Source organism: Megascapheus bottae, chromosome 10, assembly GCF_031878675.1.
Source record: "Megascapheus bottae isolate mThoBot1 chromosome 10, mThoBot2.hap1, whole genome shotgun sequence".
NCBI classification, from domain to species: domain Eukaryota; kingdom Metazoa; phylum Chordata; class Mammalia; order Rodentia; family Geomyidae; genus Megascapheus; species Megascapheus bottae.
Window position 1 is genome coordinate 22,786,866 of NC_143518.1, and position 21,624 is coordinate 22,808,489.

General features: G+C 35.5%; 1 protein-coding gene across 9 annotated transcripts in view; it reads right to left on the reverse strand.

Moving 5' to 3' along the window:
• Positions 1-21,624, reverse strand: part of Rasal2 (RAS protein activator like 2) — a 261,335-nt gene that overhangs the window by 127,363 nt on the left and 112,348 nt on the right. For all 9 annotated transcript variants that reach the window (XM_090340368.1, XM_090340365.1, XM_090340369.1 and 6 more), the window contains exon 3: positions 17,329-17,449. In XM_090340368.1, the coding sequence (XP_090196494.1) occupies positions 17,329-17,449 (121 nt within the window). The remainder of the gene's footprint in view (positions 1-17,328; positions 17,450-21,624) is intronic.

Below are 21,624 nucleotides of genomic sequence, written 5' to 3' on the forward strand. Positions count from 1 at the left end.
CCTTTCATAATAAACATCATGTTGCATTTCCATTTTAGATGTGACATTGCTCTATCTTTTTGAGAGGGATTATTTTTAGATGCATAATGGTATGGAATTTTTTTTTAAGTTGTGATAAATGAGTGGTCTTCTAGTTGGTTAAAGCTAAGTGTAAAATACTGTGGATGTGACCATTTTTACTTTTAGTAAATATCTATAAAAATAGATTTAAAAATACCTATAAATAAGAAAATTCACTTTCTGAGGGTTAAAAACTCCCTTCTAAATTTCTATACATTAAACTATTGTTGCTAAGAAGTCCTGGATATTACTTACAGAAGGGACAAAACAGTGGCATAAAATAAACACAAAGAATAAGGAAAATAATTGTAAGGTATTACAAATATGTGAGAGTACAGTGAATAAGTTAAGTGATTCTAGGGCCAAATTCTTAGTTTTCCCTATCAGCTGTGCATTTATCATTTATGAAATCTTGGACAAGCATTATGTCAATTTCATTAACAAACAACAACTGTATTTGACCCAGACAACTAAGCAAACTTTTGTTGAGTAAGAAAAATGAATAATATTAAAGGGGTGGAGCTACCAAGGTAAAAAGAGGAAACCAGAACAATTTTATTTCTCATCACTGAGCTGTCTGCTATATTTTTAAATTTTTTTCATTCATTAGAATTGATAAACTATTATCATTTTTTATTCTCTGACATCTTTTTCATCTTATTTCATTTATAGAAATGTTTCCCTTTTCTATTTTTGTCAGTTGTCAGGGCCTGGACATTGTGCTTGAGCTTTTTTGCTCGAAGCTAGCCATCGCTGCACTTCTAGTTTTTAGGTAGTTAATTGGAGATATGTCTCATGGCCTGTCCTGACTAGCTTCAAATTACAATCCTCAGATATCAGCAGCCTGAATAGCTAGGATTACAGGCATGTGCCACTAGCACCCGCTGTTTATTGCTTTAAACAGGGAACACTTTTAATATACTAATTACAAGATCTACAGTAAAGGCCACGCTGCGAAAAAGATCTGTTAAATTTTCCCCAAAGTATTCCCCTTTCCTATAAGTAATAAATAATGACAATAATGTAAATGACCCAAGAAGAGGCAAAAATGGAATCTTTTGTGAAATAATTTTCAGTTAGGTATAGTCCCTCGTAGAATCTTCAATATATATTTCAAGTGAAACATTAAGACAAAATAATTCATCATTTATGTCCTCCTAATATTATGGTCTAATTTATAATTATTACTCCAATCTTGTACATTTATCCAACTAGCACATTTAAGGAAAGACCTACACAGGGCTTATTAGTCATCTGCTAATGATTCAGCAATAACATGGAAGTGTAATAAACTAATCCACTAACTTTAGCATTTAACAGTATGCCTCCCACTCAAATGGCACCAAATTTCATCACCAATATAGACAACCACAAATGTTGAATATATATGTGCTAACCTACATATTGCTAAATCTAAGTATAGATTTTCCTGTTTTGTTGATAGTGAGAAATACATGCAAAGTAGCTGAGAAAGGATGTTAAAATTCAATCAAGTTAATTTGTTATATATTTAATTTGTTTTCATTTTTATTTCCTCCACATTGTTAATAAAAAGTACTATTATTAGTGAGGACAGGCCATCTTGAATATTGGCTAACATCTATTAAGTTATATAAAATAGTCTAAAGGAATTTCTTAAAATTGCAGTATCTTTCTTAAAAGTGAATGGTGGTTTAAAATTATTTATAGATGGACTAGATGGGACACAAGATAATTTTTTTCTTACAGAAAATAAAGCAAAACCTGAAAGGGAGAGAAACTACCATTTAATGTACAATTACTGAATGCCAGCTATCTGCTAAGGAATATATAAATTTATTGAGCATATTTTTTACAATTTTTAAAGTAATACTATTGTTCCCTTAAATTACATATATACTTTTAGCCAGCTTATATATGCACACATACAGATACACACACACACACACACACACACACACACACACACACACACTGGGGGGAGGGTGAGAATCCATAGTACTTAAAATAAAATATGCTCAATAAAAAATAGCAAGATAAAATAATGGCATTCGTAGGGAAGTGGATGAATCTAGAGCGAATCATGTTGAGTGAGACAAGTCAAGACCAAAGGAACAAAAGGCACATGGTATCCTTAATATGTGGCTATTAGATCCAAAAAGTACAAGAGCAAGGACTCAATATTTGCGGGCCCAATGCTATGGACGTGGTATTGGAAATATAAACACAACTGCATAGACATAAAAATTTATGACTCTATAGACATGTTTTATTACATCAATTAATATGTATCTATGACATACAAACCCTCAGCCTAATTTTAATTACATTCTAAAATCTAAGTGCCAGGGATTGTATATAGATTCCCTTCTTGAGGGGGGGAAACAAGATGAGGGGCAAGGGTGGGGAGAGGGAAATGGGGACAAAAACATGAGAAAGGGTATCAATGTTTGTGAAGTAATGCACCTTCTATCTCGTGAATATAATGTAACCCTTCTATTAATTACAATAAAAATTATATGAAAAGAGATTCCCTTCTTGAATACTTGTTAAACACATCATTTGAAATATGATATAAAAATCAATGTTAATAAATTCTTTAATAAAAAAAATAGTAGCCTTAGCTGAATACTGGTGGCTCATACCAGTTATCCTAACTACTCAGAAGGCTGAGATCTGGGGATCATAGTTCCAATCCAGCCTGAACAGGAAAGTTCATGAGATGTTTATCTCCAATTAATCTCTCTCTGTTTCTCTGTTTCTGTTTGTTTGTCTCTCTGTGTCTCCCTCTGTCTGTCTCTCTCCTGTCTCTCTGTCCCTCCCCCCCTTTCCTTCACACACACACACACACACACACACACACACACACACACACACACAGAGCTGGAAGTAGAACTATCACTTAATGGTAGAGAACTAACCTTAAACAAAAAGCTCAGGGACAGTTCCCAAGCTCCGAGTTAAGTAAGCCCCAGGACCAGCTTCATAAGTCTTTTTTTCCTTTTCCTTTTCTTTTCTTTCTTTTTTTTTGCCAGTTCTCGGTTTTTTGTTTTGTTTTTTTTTACCAGTCCTGAACTAAGGGCCTGGGCACTGACCCTGGACACTTTTTTGCTCAAGGCTAGTGCTCTGCCACTTGGGTAACAGTGCCACATCCAGCTTTTTTCTGTGTATGTGGTACTGAGAAATCAAATCCAAGCCTTTGTGCATGCTAGATAAGCACTTTACCACTAGGCTAAATTCCCAGCCCCATCAAAGCCTTTTAAAATAAGAGAATCATAACTGTCAGTTTTGGGACATTTTCTTCAGGTCTTAACCAAATGACCCTTAGTGGGCTTCCCCCTTCCAGCACACCAAACACATTACTCTTGTTCTCCTCTACTGAAGCACTTCCTAGATTCTTTTGCTCACCTTGTCTTTTCCTCCACTGAATTTCTTACCATATGACATACTGTAAAGTTTATTTCTGCCAGTCTATTCCTACAAGAATACGAAGTTCATCATTTCAGGATCTTTTGTTTTGTTTTGTTTTACCAGTCCTGGGGCTTGAACTCAGGGCATGAGCACTGTCCTTTCTCAAAGGTAGCATTCTACCACTTGAGCCTCAGCACCACTTTCAGCTTTTTCTATGTATGTGGTACTGGGGAATTGAACCCAGGTCTTTGTGCATGCTAGGCAAGCACTCTACCACTAGGCCAAACTCCCGGCCATTTTAGGATCTTTTGTTTTGTTTTTGCTTTACTGTTAACTATTTTGAATGCTCTGATTACACAGGCCAGCATAATGTATAGCACACTGGTGAGCTTTTTTAAAACTATACTTAAGTGAAATATAGGACAGGCTCCTCAGCAAGGGCATTTGTAAAAGTCAATCACTAGATAGGCTTTGAATGGAACAAAATCTAGTTGGAAAGAAGAGAAGAGAAGAGAAGCAGTTTCACAGTTGTCTGTTACTATTTTGTAAGTCATCTTTAGGCCAAAAATAGCCTATGAGTAATTGTTGCTTGTATAAAGAAGTGAGAAGTTCCATAATAAATTGAAGTTGAAATCATACAGACTTGAGTTTGATTCCAGTTCTGCCACTTATTTAATATCAGTACTCCTATTTATAAAGCAAGGACACTAACAGCAATTGTTTCACAGAACTGCTGCCTGGAAAAATAGGATAATGTACATCCAGACCTCAGTATAATTTTTGCTATTTTAATCACTACTGTTTCTTCATATTCATAACTATTATTTTGTTCTGATACTAGGGCTTGAACTTAAGAGATTTGGGCTCTTGCTCTTTTTTTTTTTTGTTTTGTTTTTAATCACAGCTAGTATTCTACCAGCTGAGCCATGCCTCCACTGCAGCATTTTGTTAGTTAACTTGACCTAGAATTTCAGCTTCTAAGTAGTTAGTACTTGGCTATTTTTATTATTATTTTTTATTTTTTTCATATATTTTTATTGTAATTACATGATATTTTCCAGATAGATGGTGCATTAATTCCCATACATTGATACCCTTTCACATGTCTTGGTCCCCATTTCCCTCCCCCCCACCCCCACCCCTCATCTTGTTTTCCCCCATTCCCTATCCAATTTCAAATAACCAAAATACAAATATATCCGATATATCAGGTAATGAAGTGAGATACTGTAACAATATGAGATAACCAAGGGACAACAAAAGAGATGAGAGATAACATAGTATCTTAAGAACAACATCATTCATTATATGGCTTATGTTTCTATATCCTAGAGATCCTTTCATTCAGCATCCTACTATATGGCCTTTGTATCAAGGTTTTGCTCTACTGCAAATCTCTGCTAGGAGAGCCCAAGGTTTCTACTGATTATGACAAATGAGGGAAACCATTTTTAAAATAGAAGAAGGGAATGTGAGGTGGCACTTAGTGATACTAAGAAAGGAAGACCCAGAGATTCACAACTGATATTAGGAAATTCATGGTACTGCCTCCTAAAAATATGGCAAAAATTAGCTATTACAATTATCTAAGAATTTATTAAATTTACTGGAAAAATAATACAGTGTACTGGTTTTCTGTGATTGCCATAGCAAGTTACCACAAACAGACTGGCTTAAACATACAAAAATTTATTTTCATAAATTTCTAGAGGCCAACAATCCAAAATTAAGGTACAGGGAAAGCTATCACACTTCATCATAAGGCTGTAGGAAATAAAGTTTCTGATGGTTCCAGGTAGATGTTCATTTTCATTTGCTTATCTCCCTCCCTCCCTCTCTCTGTCTCTCTGTCTCTCTCTCTGTCTCTTTCTCTCTATCTCTCTCTCTCTCTCTCTCTCTCTCACACACACACACATGCCTATATAAACTTATTGACTTATGTTGTTATTAATTGTATTCTCATCACTATATATGTCGTTTTCTAACGTTTAAGATTCTAATTCAATAAGACTTTCTAGCATCAAGAATGCTGCTGCTTCTAAAGTGGGTGTGGTAGTTGCTACCTTTAGTCACTGAAACTCAGGAAGCTGAGATGAGAGCACTTAAGTGCTGGGGTTGGAGAAAGGCCTGAATGCATAAATAAATGAGCAAATAAGAAAGTAAGTAAAGAAATAAGAGAATATGCCTTGTAATCTGAATGGATAATATGAAATGTCTCTTGAAAGCTATTTAAAGGCTGGGCACTCATAGGTCATGCCTGTATTCTTAACTATTTGGAGGCTGAGATCTGAGGATTAAAAAGCCATGAGAAAAAACCTAGAAATGGAACTGTGGACCAAGTGGTAGAGGGCTAACCCTGAGCAAAAATGCTCACACACAGGACCTAAGCCTTGAATTCATGCCCTTGGTCCAGCACAGCAAACAATAACAAAAAATGATTTAAGAGAGTCTCCATTACTGTAAGGCACCAGTGGTTCAACTCTGTGATCATAGCTACTCGGCACCTAGAGGATCATGGTTTGAAAACAGACAGAAAAGAACAGTCCACAATTAACCAGCAAAATGCCAGACTGTGTGGCTCAACTGGTACAGAACCACCATGGGCTAAAGAAACAAAGGAGAATGCAAAGTTCTGAATTCAAATGAGTTCAAGCCCTCGCACTGGCAGAAAAAAAGCAGACAGAGATGAGATATAGAAGAAGGAAGAAAGGGAGGGAGAGAGAGAGGGAGGGCAGGAAGGAAAGGAGAAAAGATTGCTCTGAGTCTACAGAACAGATCAGAATTCAGGGGATGAAATATGAACAACCAAAATGATACATTAAATCATGGTACAGAATTTAAGATCTACAAACTTATTCCTAAAAATGTTTTCAGCTAGTTTTAATTAACTAAGATGCCAGTCTTTTAGTTTACAATTCCTGAAGAACAACCTTCTTTATTTTTACAACCTATTAAGATTATAATAATCTAACTAAAAAGTACCAAGAAGGTTCTAGTTTTGTTACATTGAATCAATTTTTCTTACTGCTGAGAAATGAAACTAAGCTAATTGATTTCATACAAATGAATGACTGGAGAATAACAGGTTTAGCTAAATTTTTTTAAAGCACATGTTAGTAGTTTGAAAACCCATTCTAAATAATTCCCAAGATTTTAATTCAGTCTTTTAAAAATATTTCCCTAGGAAGTCAGTGACTCATATCTGTAATCTAGCTATCAGAGAGACTGAAATCTGAGGATGTCTGCAAACCACCCTGGGCCAAAAGTTCGTGGGATTCCTATCTCCAAATAATCACCAAAAGGCAGAAGTAGGGCTGGCTTAAGTAGTAGAGAACCAGACTTGGGCTAAAAAGCTAAAGGACAATGCAGAGGTGCTACATTCAGGCCCCACACACATCACACACAAACACACACACACACACACACACACACACATCAAAAAACTTCATAAAGAACTAAAACTTATCTTTGTTATACAAGTAGATTTCTTCTCTTTTTTTCTGCTCACTTCTTTCTTATCAGAGTTATTAGTATTATGTCACTATTACTATTTACAATGTTAACTTATTAATTTTATTGAAATTTTAATCGATTAAAAGTTTAAAAAGGTTATATAATGAAAAGTGCATTCCCTTCCTACTGCAATTCACCTGATTTTTCATTCTCTCTTCAGAAGAAAACACTGTTAAGGGCTTCTTCTACACAATTCAAGAATCACACACATACACACACGCACACACATACACACACAGGTATACACACAAATCACAATGTAACATGAGTTCCAATTTCTGTACTTACTTTTCCCCTTTCTTACAAGTGTACCTGGAAATGGTTTCTACCATGTGGATTTAGTACTGTTTAAGTAATCTTCTATAGATATTAGGATGTATCTGCTCTTGTGTTATAAGTAATAATGCACTGTTATATGAATAGATACATTCCTAGAGAAGACTGTTGCTCTGGGATTTAGAAGATGGATATTTGCTAAAGTGTATCCTGGAGAGACCACTTTCTATAAAGGAAAACTGGCATTAAAATTTTTTATTGTCGGGGTAATGTATAGAGGGGCTACAGTTACACTCGCCAAATAGTAGGCGTATTACTTCTCACACATTGATACTGCTTCTTAGTACCAAGCTGTTTTTAATACTATTGCTTTGTAATAGAGTTTGAAGCTTGGTACTGATATTCTTCCAACATTGTTCTTCCTGCTAAAGCTTATTTTTGCTATTTGGAGGCTTCTATTATTCCATATGAATTTTTAAATTGCTTCTTCTATATTCCTTCTATGTTCCTTTGAGTCTGGCTTACTTCACTTAATATGATTTTATTCTAAGTCTTTCCATTTCCTCACAAATGGGGCGATGTCGTTCTTTCTGATGGCAGCATAGAATTCCATTGTGTATAAATACCACATCTTGTTGATCCACTCATCAACCGAGGGACATCTGGGTGGTTTCATATCTTTGCTATGGTAACTAGTGCTGCAATGAACATTGTTATGCTAGTGGATTTAGTATGTCCTTGTTTCTGGAATGCCAAGGAGTGGAATTGCTGGGTCACAGGGGAGTTCTATATTTAGTCTTTAGAGGAACTGCCATACTGCTTTCCATAGTGGTTGAAGGAGTTTTTACTCCCACCAACAGTGTAGTAGTGATCCCTCCTGGCTATATCCCCTCCAGAATCTATTGTTATGAGATTTCTTGATCATGGCTATTCTAACTGGAGTGAGATGGAATCTTCAGAGTTGTTTTGATTTGCATTTCTTTTATGGTCAGAGGTGTCTATAGGCCATTCTTATTTCTTCTTCAGAAAAAACTCTCTTTAAGTCTTTGGTCCATCTTTTAATGAGATGGTTGTTTCTTTGGAGATTAGTTTTAAAGTGATTCCATTTTTTTCATATATTCTTTATTGTAATTAATAAAGGGTTACATTATATTCACCAAATAGAAGGTGTATTACTTCACAAACATTGATACCCTTCCTCATGTCATGGTCCCCATTTCCCTTACCTCCTCCCCCTTGCTCATCTTGATTTCCCCCCTTCCCTATCCAATTTCAGATAACCAATTAAGCATATATGAAATATCAGATAACAAGGTGAAATATTATAAAATATGAGATAACCAAGGGACAGCAAAAGAAATGAGAGATAACATAGCACATTAAGGACAACAATCACTCAATATATGGCTTTTGTTTCTATATCCTGGAGGTCCTTACATTTAGCATCATACTATATGGCCTTATGTATCTAGATTTTGTTCTACTGTAAATCTCTGCTAGGGGAGTCCAAGGTTTCTACTGATTATGACAAATGAGGGAAACCATTGAGCCTATGCTCCTTTGAGTCTGGCTTAGTTCACTTAATATGATTTTTTTCTAAGTCTTTCCATTTCCTTGCAAATGGGGCAATGTCTTTCTTTCTGACAGCAGCATGGATTCCATTCCATTGTGTATAAATACCACATCTTGTTGATCTACTTAGCAACTGAGGGACATCTGGGTTGGTTCCATATCTTTGCTATGGTAAATAGTGTTGCAATGAACATCGTTGTGCTAGTGTGATTCCATTTTTTTAGTTATTGATATATTTTAGATGTGAGGCCTTTGTCTGTTGTATGGTTAGTGAAGATCTCCCACTCTGTAGGCATTCTAGTTAGTTCACTAGCTATGTTCCTTGCTATACAGAAGCTCTGCAGTTTAATGCAGTCCCACTTATCCAGACTTTCTTTGATTTATTGTGTTTCTGGGTATTACAATGAATCTGCAGATAGCTTTTGGCAGTATTGACACACTGTTAATCCTTCCAATCCAGGAGCATGGGAGGTTTTTCCACTTCCATAAATGTGCTTTCATTTCCTTTTTCAGCATTGTTTATCATAGCCAAGATATGGCACCCAAATACACTTCAGTGCACAAATGGATCAAAAAATGTGCTATATATTCACAATGAAATTCAACTGGTATTAGAAAGAATGACATTGCCCCATTCATAAGGAAAAAAAGACTTGGAAAAATTACTAAGCAAAGTGAGCTCGACCCTAAGAAACATAGTCTGCATGATTTCCCTCATTTAGTGTAACTAGAATGTGCCTATAAAGCTACAAGTAAATCCAATAGTATAAGACAATAAGACTTGGACATGGTTAATTAAACTACAGTCTAAACATTCACACAGTGAGAACAAAAGAGTATTTTTAGGAGAGGATTGCAAGAGCTCAATAGTGATGTATACAGGATCATATAAAATGATGTTTATTGAAATGAACTCCAAGAAATGGAAGTAAGAGGTTTGGGGGAGAGTTTTTTGATTGGTTATGGGGCTTGAACTCTGGGGTCTGGGCATTGCCCCTAAGCTCTTCAGCTCAAGGCTAGAGCTCTGTCACTTGAGCCACAGCACCACTTCTGGTTTTCTAGTGGTTAATTGGAGATGAGTCTCACAGACTTTTGTGCCTGGGCTAGCCTGAACCAAGATCCTCAGATCTCAGCCTCCTGAGTAGCTAGAATACAGGTGTGAGCCATGAATGCCCCAGCAGTAAGAGGTTTTGAATACACTGTTTGTAGTTTTTTTTTCTTCTTTCCTTTTTTCTTTGGTTTATTCCCTTCTGTTCTGTAACCTTTTTTATTTCCGTAACCTTTGTCTTTGTACAGAAATGGTGAGACAAAGGATGAACCAATTCAGCAGTGAAACTTACTAGACAGAAGAGGAATCCGGAGGGGTCCCTCAGGGCAGGGGAGGGTGTCACTATTCAAAAGGAAATGTATTCATTACTTGAGTCATGTAACTCATGTAACTGTAACCTCTCTATATATCACTATATCACCTTTTTTGGGGGGACAGTCTTGGGGCTTGAACTCAGTGCATAAGCACTGTTCTTGGGCTTTCTCAAGGCTAGAGCTTTACCACTTGAGCCACAATACACTTCCGGCTTTTTCTATGTATGTGGTACTGAGGAATTGAACCTTGGTCTTCATGAATGCTAAGCAAGCATTCTACCACTGGGTCAAACTCCTGGCCTGTATATCACTTTTACAATCAATTTTTTTTAAGTTTAGGTACATAATGTGCCTAATACACAGAAAGTACTCTAGAAGCATCCTCTATGTTCTCAACTACTTTTCTGTCCCTCTTATAATGGCTGATCATTCATTTGCTTAGATTTTATATTGTTAATTTAACTCATATTTCCCTCTTTTTGCTTACATGTTCTCAGTTATTCTATCAATTTTGTTTTCTTAGTGAATTCTTTATCACAATCTTCTGAGTTGTTCCACGGCTATTTAACTGGTTCTTTCTAAAAGCTTTCTCCTAAGGATTCCCTCTGTCTCTCCTCTGTTCCAGGCCTTTTATATTCATTCATAGAGGAACCTATTTTCATTCTGTCCTGGAGAAATTATGTGTAGGAAGTAATCTTTTTAAAGTACTTTATGCCTGAAAATGTCTTTAGGTTATCTTCTGACAAATGTGTGGTAGCTAAGTTTGGAACTGTAGGTTGGAAATTTTTTTCATTCAGAATTAAGTCTTTATTATTTTCAATTTTGATACTGCCTTTCTGATTTCAGATTGTGACTATGTAAACATGCTTTCCTTTTTCTGGAGATTTTTAAGACAGAGTATCTTTCATAAAGATATGCTTTGTTACAGGAATTCAGTCAAATCTTTCAATCTGAAAACTACTATAGTTGAGTGATTAGACATGTTGGAATATTTTGCTTGTATTTCCCTCCCCTATCTATTCTGAAACTTACTTTGTAGATGCTGGATTCCCTAGGAGAACCTTTAGTTACTTTATCGCTTTATTTTTTTTTATCCCCTCTACTTTCTGAAGTATTTCCTAAGTTTCATTTTCAACTTTTAATTTTGTTTGAAAATATTTTAGTCTTGAGATAGATTATCACTATGTAAATGTGGGGGAATGCTTTAATTCACTATTTAGCTCAGAATGGTCTCAAATTCTTGATTTTCTAACTTTAGCTTCTCAGATTATAGGTGTGAAGCACCATATTTGGCTAATTTTTTTCTTTGCTATTTGAGATACAGATCTCATTATGTAATTCAAGTTGCTCTGAAACTCATGATCTCATGATCCTCCTGCCGCAGTCTTCTAATGTTTGGATTACAGAAATATATTCTCGTGTGTGTGTGTGTGTGTGTGTGTGTGTGTGTGTGTGTGTGTGTGTGTGTGTGTGTGTTATTGGTATCATAGGAATTGAAGTCAAGGTTGTATACTTGCTAGGCACACTCTGCTGTCCAAGTTAGGCTTCCAGTCAATTTTTGCTTTGGTTATTTTTGACACAGGTTCTAGCTTTTTGTTTAGGTTTTCCTGTACTGAGACCCTTCAATTTATGCCTCTCACTGTAAGAGGCATGACAAGAACAAACCCATGCCCAGAATTTTCTGTTGAGATGGGGTCTTGTGAACTTTTCTGCATGAGACTATGAGAATCTTTCTTTTTTTTTCTTTTTTTGGCCAGTCATGGGGCTTGAACTCGAACTCTGGGCCTGGGTATTATTCCTGAGCTCTTCAGCTCAAAGCTACCACCCTATCCCTTTAACCACAGCACCACTTCTGGTTTTCTAGTGGTTAATTGGAGGTAAGAGTCTCACAGTCTTTAGTGCTCAGCCTGCTGAGTAGCCAGGATTACAGGAGTAAGCCACTGTGCCCAGAAACTATGAGACTCTCATCTCCAATTAATCTCCAAAAAAGCATTTAGTGGAGTTGTGACTTAAGTGGTAGAGTGCTAATTTTGAGTGAGAAGCTCAGGGACGCACCCAATCCCTGAGTTTAAGCCCCAGGATCAGTAAAAAACAAAAACTAACCAAGAAACAATCCCACTTGTTGTGGTCCCTCATGCTATAGGATTTTCTTCATGTTCTTAGTATTGGAAAAGTATCTTTAAGTCTCTCCTCTTAGGCTAGTAAAATATCTTCTGCAAGAAGGTTAACCAACAGTGAGAGTAGAGAGAGTAAAAGGGTGAACTTTCTCATTATTCAATGTACAGAGGTTCACTAATTCTCCTATATTTGTAAAAACAAAAAAAGTCCTGTTTCAGTTCAAAAACAAAATATCCCCTGATCCAGGTATGTGTGTGTATGTGTGTGCACGTGCACATGTGCATGTGCCTGTGTGTGTGTGTTCAAACTGTTTTTCTGCTGAAAATACGGAAGACGTTTACACTTCCCACCTAAAGTACAGGTAGAAGAAACAATTATTCAGTGGCATGATAAGAACATGATCCAGGGATTGACTACCATGTTCCTGGTACTATCAATTCTAGCTTAAGATTCTATGGTAAAATTTCAAGATTGTGCCTCTGCTTTCTTCACTGTTACATTAAGATTCTTTTCCCCAACAAGTTACATCACTTACACATTCATTGCTTTTAGTTTTCAATTTGCATGTGTTATGTCTGTTTTTTTTTAATTTCCCATATCCTTTAAGGACCAGGTATCTAAAATAAAATTCTCTTACTGGGTTTCTAGAAAGAGTCCAATTAGACACTTAAGTTTAATGTGTAATTTCTCTCCCCAGAAGTTCTGACTGCTTATGATACTCATCCTCCTTCCCATCTAATTCACCAACCACAGTAACATGTACTATAACATTAGTAATATTATTTAGCAATATTACTAACATTATAGCTAATATTGCTAATATATGAATATTGCCTTGGGACTAATTAGAGCCCTACTTTCAGAATTTTACTTTGGAGGACTCTGATGCTTTTGGGCAATATCCCCACAGAGCTTGAATTCACAAACTAGGTACAGAAATCTTGATGAGAGCCTGTACAAATGACATGTGTGATTTGATAGGGAAGGGGGAAAAACCAAGATGGGTGGGGGGGGGTAATGGGTACCAAGACATGTGAAAGGGTATCAATGTATGTGAATTAATGCACCTTCTATCTGGCAAATATCATGTAACCCTTTTACTAATTACAATAAAAAAATTTTAAAAAAACAAATGACATGTGTGATTTAGAAAGTTAATTCTTTATTTAAGTCACTTTACTGCCATCTGCTGGAAAAGTCATGAAACAACTACAAACTACATGACAGTTTAGAAGTCAGTCTGACAGAAAACTCTCTAATGTTCAAATGATTTAAAAAAAAAAAAAAGATAAACGAAAATTAGGAAAGCCTCTTCTTTTTAATGGGTAAACCAGACAAGTTGGTAGTAATATTAGTTCTGTTACCAGCTTGCTTAAAAATGTTAGTGTTATTCGTCCAGAAACAAGGACAGACTAAATCCACTAGCACAACGATGTTCATTGCAGCACTATTTACCATAGCAAACATATGGAACCAACCCAGATGTCCCTCAATTGATGAGTGGAACAACAAGATGTGGTATTTATACACAATGGAATTCTATGCTGCTGTCAGAAAGAACGACATCGCCCCATTTTTAAGGAAATGGAAAGACTTAGAAAAAAATCATATTAAGTGAAGTAAGCCAGACTCAAAGGAACACAGGCTCAATGGTTTCCCTCATTTGTCATAATCAGTAGAAACCTTGGACTCTCCTAGCAGAGATTTACAATAGAACAAAATCTAGATACATAAGGCCATATACTATGATGCTAAATGTAAGGACCTCCAAGATAAGGAAACAAAAGCCATCTAATGAGTGATTGTTGTCCTTAATGTACTATGTTGTCCAGCCTAATCTCAATTCTTTTAATTTAAATAAATACACACATTAGAAATAATTAGATATTGAGTAGCTGAGAGTTTTATCATTTTTTATGTCACTAGCTAAGTTTTTTAGAATAGTGCTCCTAACCTCTGTGAACTATGATTTTTGCTGTGCAAATTGTACAATCATTTTTGGGTTTAAATGTTACTAACAGAATTGATTCTAATGGAAATTTTATTTCAGACTTAGCCTATTTTTCCAGAATAATATTTATAGTTAGTATATAAAATGTATATTAAAACATATAAGATTATTCAAAACATATAACGTAATCGAATGTACATTATATAAAACATAATATACAATACACTATATATTTTGTTTCTATATTATAGTACACATATATTTTAATATATCTTAACCATTCCTATATATTATCTAATCCCAAACAATAGTTATATACTTGTTTATGCTAATCTGTGTGTGCGTGCATGCATGCATGCATGTGTGTAAACATGCTGTAATTTTGAGAACTGAATTAATGTCTTCTAACATATGATCATTCTTATTTAGATCACTTTTATTTTTTCAATTATGTTATGATTTTTATGTAGAAGGCACTCATATGTCTTATTAGAATTCTTTATCTCTAGGCATTAACTAGTAGAATTATAGTAAATATATAGTTAAGTATTTTTATTAACCATTTATTAGTGCACAGAAGTCTCAGTAGAAAGACAACTGATTTTTGGATACTAACATTTTTATTTCTTCAGGTATTCATCATTATTTTCACTAGATAAATATTTTAAAAATTTACTCAAAGAAGCCAGAAAATGGTGGTGGTTCATGCCTCAGTAAACTGAGATCTGAGGACTGTGGTTTAAAACCAGCCTGGGCATCAAAGCCTGGAGACTCTTATCTCCAATTAACTACCAAAAAAGCTGAAGTGGAGCTGTTGCTCAAGGGGTTGACCACTAGCCTCAAGGAAAAAAACTTCAGGAATGGCATCCAGGCCCCAAGTTCAAGCCCTAGGATGCACATGCAAAAAATAAAATTAATTTAAAAATCAACTAAACGTAGATATCTTATACCTTTCTCATTTTTAGGGACTGGCATAAAATGTTATATAAGCAACAACTATCTAATGAACTATTTGGCATAGTGATTTGCCCAAAGATAAATCACTAGAAGGTAAAAAATAAAACAATAGAATAATTATCTAATTCAAGACTGAAATTGCATAGAAAGAGAAAAGACTCTACTATTCCTCTTTTCTCCCTCTGATATTTTTATTTGATAATTTAGGACAACTACTCTGAAAATAAGCCATGGCTTGTCATGAGTCAAGATGGCTACCAAAGATAAAAGGCTTGCCAAAGACAAAAGCAATGGAAGTTCTATTCCAGATACTTTTGTTCCTTGTCTTAGTTTGTCTTTGAGATGAAAATCCTGAAGATATTTAATAATTTACTATATAATTCTCTGTTCTATAACAATGCAATGATTTTTCACATTATCATTATACTTCATCAAAATCCAGTGGCTTTGTGGGTTAAATTTTGAATATGCCAAGTTTGCTAGAGAAGTGGCAAAGATAACTATCAATGTAAAATTAGACATAACAAAAGTAAAGGATCTGAAAGGTAACACACTAAGTTCAAGGCATATGAAATATCAATGTATGAAAATAAATGGACTATAAAATAGTTATACCTACACAGGTTTCCAATATTATTTAAGTACGTACCTAACTGGCTTCAATACACAGTAAACAGGCACAATGAAAAAGATGTCAAAGACATACGACTTCTCAAATGTCCTTGGAGAAAATATATGCTTATCTGACTAATTTCTAAAAAAGTAACTGCTGTAGAATAAGGGGAACAACACAGATTCCTAACAAGACTTTTTAGCTCCTTAAGAAAATGAAAGGACAAAAAACAAATACACAAATGTAAAAGCCTAAACTCTTATTTTAGAAAACAGAAGTAAACTCATTGAATCATACATACTGCTATAGAGACAACAAATGAGTTTGTCAACTAACCAGATGTCTATTAATAAGTACATATATAATACTGCAAAGCCCTGAAACAGTTATTACATTTATAAATTCCTTCACTATTATAAGTTATATAATCCTTAAAATGATCTTGCTAATTTAATACCCATTGTAAAAATTAAAACAAAAAAAAGCTGAATGCTGGTGGTTCACACTTGTAATCCTGGCTACTCAGGAGGCTGAGATCTGAGGATTGTGAAATGAAGTTTTAGGAGTTTTGGGGGAGTTGTTTTAGGGGATGCTAGGGATCAAATTCAGAACCTTATAAGATTTAATGTGCTATGTGAAGTTATTTCTTTTTTTTATTCATTTTCCCCCCTTATGGTTTATCCCCTGTTGTCACTGTATCTGATTTTGGTACCTGTTGTACAGTATATATGTTTATTTGAATTAAGGAAAGGAAGGGTAACAGTAAAACAGTGATACTCACAACATAATATGTTGGAAATGAATTTTACAACTTGGGGAGGGGGAATGGGAGGAAAAAATGAGGGAGAAAAATGTGGGAAGGGTTAACAATGTTTGAGAAGGAATGTACTCACTAACTTAACATATGTAACTGTAACCCCTCTATTCATACCCTATCAACAAAATTAAATTTTTAAGAAAGTTGAAAACAACACAAACAACAACTAAAGAACCTTATAAGTGTGAGGCAACAGAAAGATATCCCAAACCTGAAATGGGAGGGTTAAGATTTCTCCCTTTTGTCTTCTTTTACTGAATATAATTTATATGTACAACATGCAATATGAGCTTAGTTAAATTAGCCTAATCTGACATTCCATTTACAAGACAACAACAGTAAAAGCTAAATGAACAGGATATACCCAAACTACTTCATACTAAGTTTCCCCACTCAATTCCCTAAAAGTCTCAGCACTTCAACGATATTAGCAGTACTCTTCCAGAAGTGAGAGTAAAGAATAAACACAAAAATAACATTGTTGAGAACAATTAGATTAGGACTGAAAAAGTTCTATCTCTGTAAAGACAACTTTACTGTCACCTAGTTGTAAAGAATAGGACTTCGATGACCTCTACTTCTGAGAAAACATACTATTCAACACTTAACTGAAAACACAGGATATTTTATATTGTTGAAACAGTAACAAGTCCATAAACTATCCAATAAAATCTAAAAATTTTTCTTTTATTAGCTTACCCAGTTTAGTGGTGCCCTCTGGTGGGTAGTCAGGAAACTGACCCTCGGAAGGGACACTGACAGTTCTCCTCAGGCATCTCCCTTTGGTGGAGTCTGTCTGTTCCTGTCCTTCCCCAGGTATCTAGTTGGCCAAAAGTAAAAGAAATGAAACTTAGTAGTGAAGTAGCCATAACTTCCTTTTGAATAAATAATGCAGTTAGTTAACAAAGATAGTATTATGAATTAAACAGAGTAATGGAGGAAAAACACAGAAATCAAGTACAGACAATAGCAAGGTAGTATGAAACCCTTTTCGGGAAGCTTTTCTTTAAAAAGAAACTGGAAGATCAAGAAAGGTAAGTATGCAAATTTAAGCTTACAAGAGCATGTACAAATCATATCCAGTTGTGAACCAGCTCTGGGAGCTCAGAAAACAAACACCCACACACACAGGGTTCTTCTCTATCAGAAACTGGTTCACAAACTCCAATTTCACCTAATATTCAAATAACTAAATGGAAATAAAAGTTAACAAGAAAAATATAGCTTACTTTTCTCTTTCTCTCTCTCTCTTTTTTTTTTTTGCCAGTCCTGGGCTTGGGCTCAGGGCCTGAGCACTGTCCCTGGATTTTCTCAAGGCTAGGGCTCTACCACTTGAGCCTCAGCACCATTTCCAGCTTTTTTCTATGTATGTGGTACCGAGGAATTGAACCCGGGTCTTCGTGCATGCTAGGCAAGCACTCTACCACTAGGCCAAACTCCTGGCCCTTACTTTTCTCTTATTAGTAGGAATTTATGGGCAGGAGATATGGCTCAAAGTAAAGCACTTCAATAACTCCTTTATCTTTATTTATTTATTTATTTATTTTTGGTGGGGGACAGGGAGTAGGGCAAATTAGTTCAAGGTTCTTTTTTGTTGTTGTTGTGGGTCATAGGGCTTGAACTCTAGGCTTGGATGCTGTCCCTAAGCTCTTCAGCTCAAAGCTACTGCCTTACCTCTGGGCCTGGGCATTTTCCTTGAGCTCTTCAGCTCAAGGTTACCACCTTACCCCCTGAGCCACAGCCCCACTTCCTGTTTTCTAGTGATTAATTGCCTGGCTGACTTTGAACCACAATCCTCAGTTCTCAGCCTCCTGAGTAGCTAGAACTACAGGTGTGAGCCACCACACCTAGCAGTTCAAGCAGTTGAAAGTTCTTAAAGGAGAGAAACACCAGGATATACAATGGCCATTCTTGAATGTCTGGCCATCCATAATTCTGGGGAATTATGAGGAAGCCATGTTCAATTTTAGAACTGAGAAATGTCTCCCAATTGTTCTATCTCCTTTATATCTCTCCTCTTACAAAATATTCTATAGATTAAGAACAGATCTCTCTTTTAATGAAGCTTCCTTTGGTAATTCCCCATTGTCAGTTCCATCTAAGTAAAATTCGTTGTTTTTTTTTTCTTTTTGCCAGTCCTGGGCTTGAGCTCAGGGCCTGAGCACTGTCCTTGGGCTTTAGGCTTCCCCAAGGCTAGAGCTCTACCACTTGAGCCACAGCCACTTCCAGCTTTTACTATGTATATGGTACAGAGGAACTGAACCCAGGTCTTCGTGCATACTAGGCAAGCACTCTACCACTAGGCCAAATTCCCGGTCCCTAAATGAAAATTCAAGTTCTTTAGAATAAATGGACTTCTTAAACTTTCCAGGTTGCTTGTTAGTCACAAATATCACTTAAAATTATTTGTGTTGTTTCCATCACTAAATTTGTTATGAAAGAGAGGGAGAAAAGAACTGTGTCTTATTGAAGGAATTGTCTTTACAATTTCTAGCATAAATGCACATGTGTGGACCCAATAATATAGCTGCTGAGTGACTTGAAAGCGGTTTGAAATGAAATATACCATGGGAAGTAAACCCCAAAGTAAATAACAGTTCATTTTCAGCTGTGTTAGGCACATTTGTTAGGCACAAAGCCTAACTACTGTTTTCACATTTTCATCAATATTTCTGAATATAAATACTGTACTCTAAAAGCAAGGCAAATTATGCTAAATATTTTTAATGCACTGGCTTCCTTGTTGCCATACAACTAGTAGCCAGAGCTAAAAACTCTAAATATCAAAAACAGAACTTGCAGTAAGAAAAATGGAGTAAAATTTACCCTGTCCTGATGGCATATTATTGTCAAAAGGAACTCACAAACTCAGATTTCTTTGCATTTATGTATTGTTTGTCTGTCATGTTTGTCTTCTTTATCACATCCCTCAACTCCAGAAAGTCCAGTTAACCTGGAACTTACATAGCCTTCCCTGTCCTCTTTGAACTGGGTTGGCACCAAGCCAGTGATAACCATTTTTGTACCCACGCAAGGAAATACCTTTCACAACACATATGCAGTATCTATTTGGCACAATTTGAACAAAGCAATTTACTGAACCAGTGAGTCATTCTTCAAAGGTGACACTCTTGGCAAACTTCTCTTTCAGCATTCTGCTCAGAACAACCCTTCTGCTACATTCCTAAATTGGCAATTGGTGTATTTAACACTCTTCCCAAGTAGGCCCCTCAAATAGACTTTTTCCCAACCTGACAAAAATATGTATAGTTAATGCAGACCATTAAAAGATCCCACATGCTGACTTAATATACAAGTGATACTAGACTAATATAATCCTCCTACACTCCACCGGTGCCTTGCTGAAGACTGAATTTAAATCCTCATAGAACCCAATTAAATAGATCTCTTAAATACAGCAATGAACATACTTGTGATTAGCTAATTTGGGTTTAGAACAACCCTTTAGATCATTTTAGAAGAAAATTTATTGAATTATTTTCTAGGTAGCTCTAAATTATTTGATGAAAAATTCCAAGGATGAGAGTTATATCCCTTATACAATCCTTAAGCACAATTAAAAGGAGAGTAATAGTATATTCTGATCCTTAATTTTAAAAATTAATTTCCAATTCTTTCCGATAGTAAAATGACAAAATATTAAATGTATCATTCAAGCACCAGATACAGCAAAGGCATCACATCTTTTAAGACTTAAACCAACTTTCCCAATTAATAATAATTTAATAATATCTAAGGCATTAAACTGCATTTGTAAACTCATCATCTCTTTCTCAATCCTTACCTAGTTCACTGCAATAATCTATTTGCTTCCATTCTCTTCCAGTTATTTTTTGATTTTCATATATTAGTTTTCAAAAAAGTAAATCTTTTTGATGTTACTACACTCAAAATAATTTCTGTAGCCTAGATCTTTTCCAAAATAAAACAAAAACTCCTCATCATGCCTTTAAGGTTCTTTGTTATTGGGTTCGTGCCAAATGTTAGTTTTCCTCATACACACTACTTGCAACCGTTTACTGTTTGCCAAACAGATATGTTTCATTACTTTCTATCTTTTTCAATATATGAAAAGCTCTTCCCTTGTGGTCTGCCTGGTTCTTGTTTGTCCCTGAAGACATATTCTACGCACTGATATCTCTGTAAAAAACCTTTTCTGGACTGTGTTTTTTCTTCAAGTATGGTTCAAAATGCTATAAACTGCTACTCTATAATAATGAAATAGCACTATAGTCTAGAAGCAACATTACTGGTGCTGTCAGTGAATTTGACTCATTGTAACTTCCATTTACATATATTATAATTAGATTCCCTCTTTCCTCTATTATGATGGGTACACTTACTTCATTCATTCTTTCATTCATTCATTTCTTCCATTATATTTTATTAATCATGATTAGGGGTTTAGGAGGGAAATAAAACCAAAAACTGACCCTTCACTACTGACAGATTAAGAAGCACTAGTCCAAGGGAGTGGAGCAGTAATTGTACTTAGAAAATGTTCTGTGCTTGCATTAAGGATCATATAACATTTGCCGTTTAAAGACCAGCAAGCTTAATGGTGAGATTTTCTCAAGATACACTAAACTATATGGATGTAGAGAATATACTGGGCAGATTTCAGTCACTATGAAATAGAGCTAAATCAACTTACAAAGTTAAATCAACTTATAAAGAAGGAGGGTGTGCTTTGGCTCACAGTTTCAGAGGTTTCAGCCCATAGTTACATGGCCTGTGGTTAGGCGTATCTGAGAGTAGGAATTTGGGGTAGAGCATGCTTGTCAGGCAGGAAACAAAAGAGACTGAGGTCCCACTATATTCTTCAGGAACATATCTCCAGTGATCTAATCTCCTTCTACTAAGTTTTATCTCCAGATTTACAACCTCCTAAAGGTTTTTACAGTCTCTTAATAGTGCCAAAAGATGGCAAACACAGAATGCACTGAACCACAGAGAGTAAAGGGTAGGAGGCTG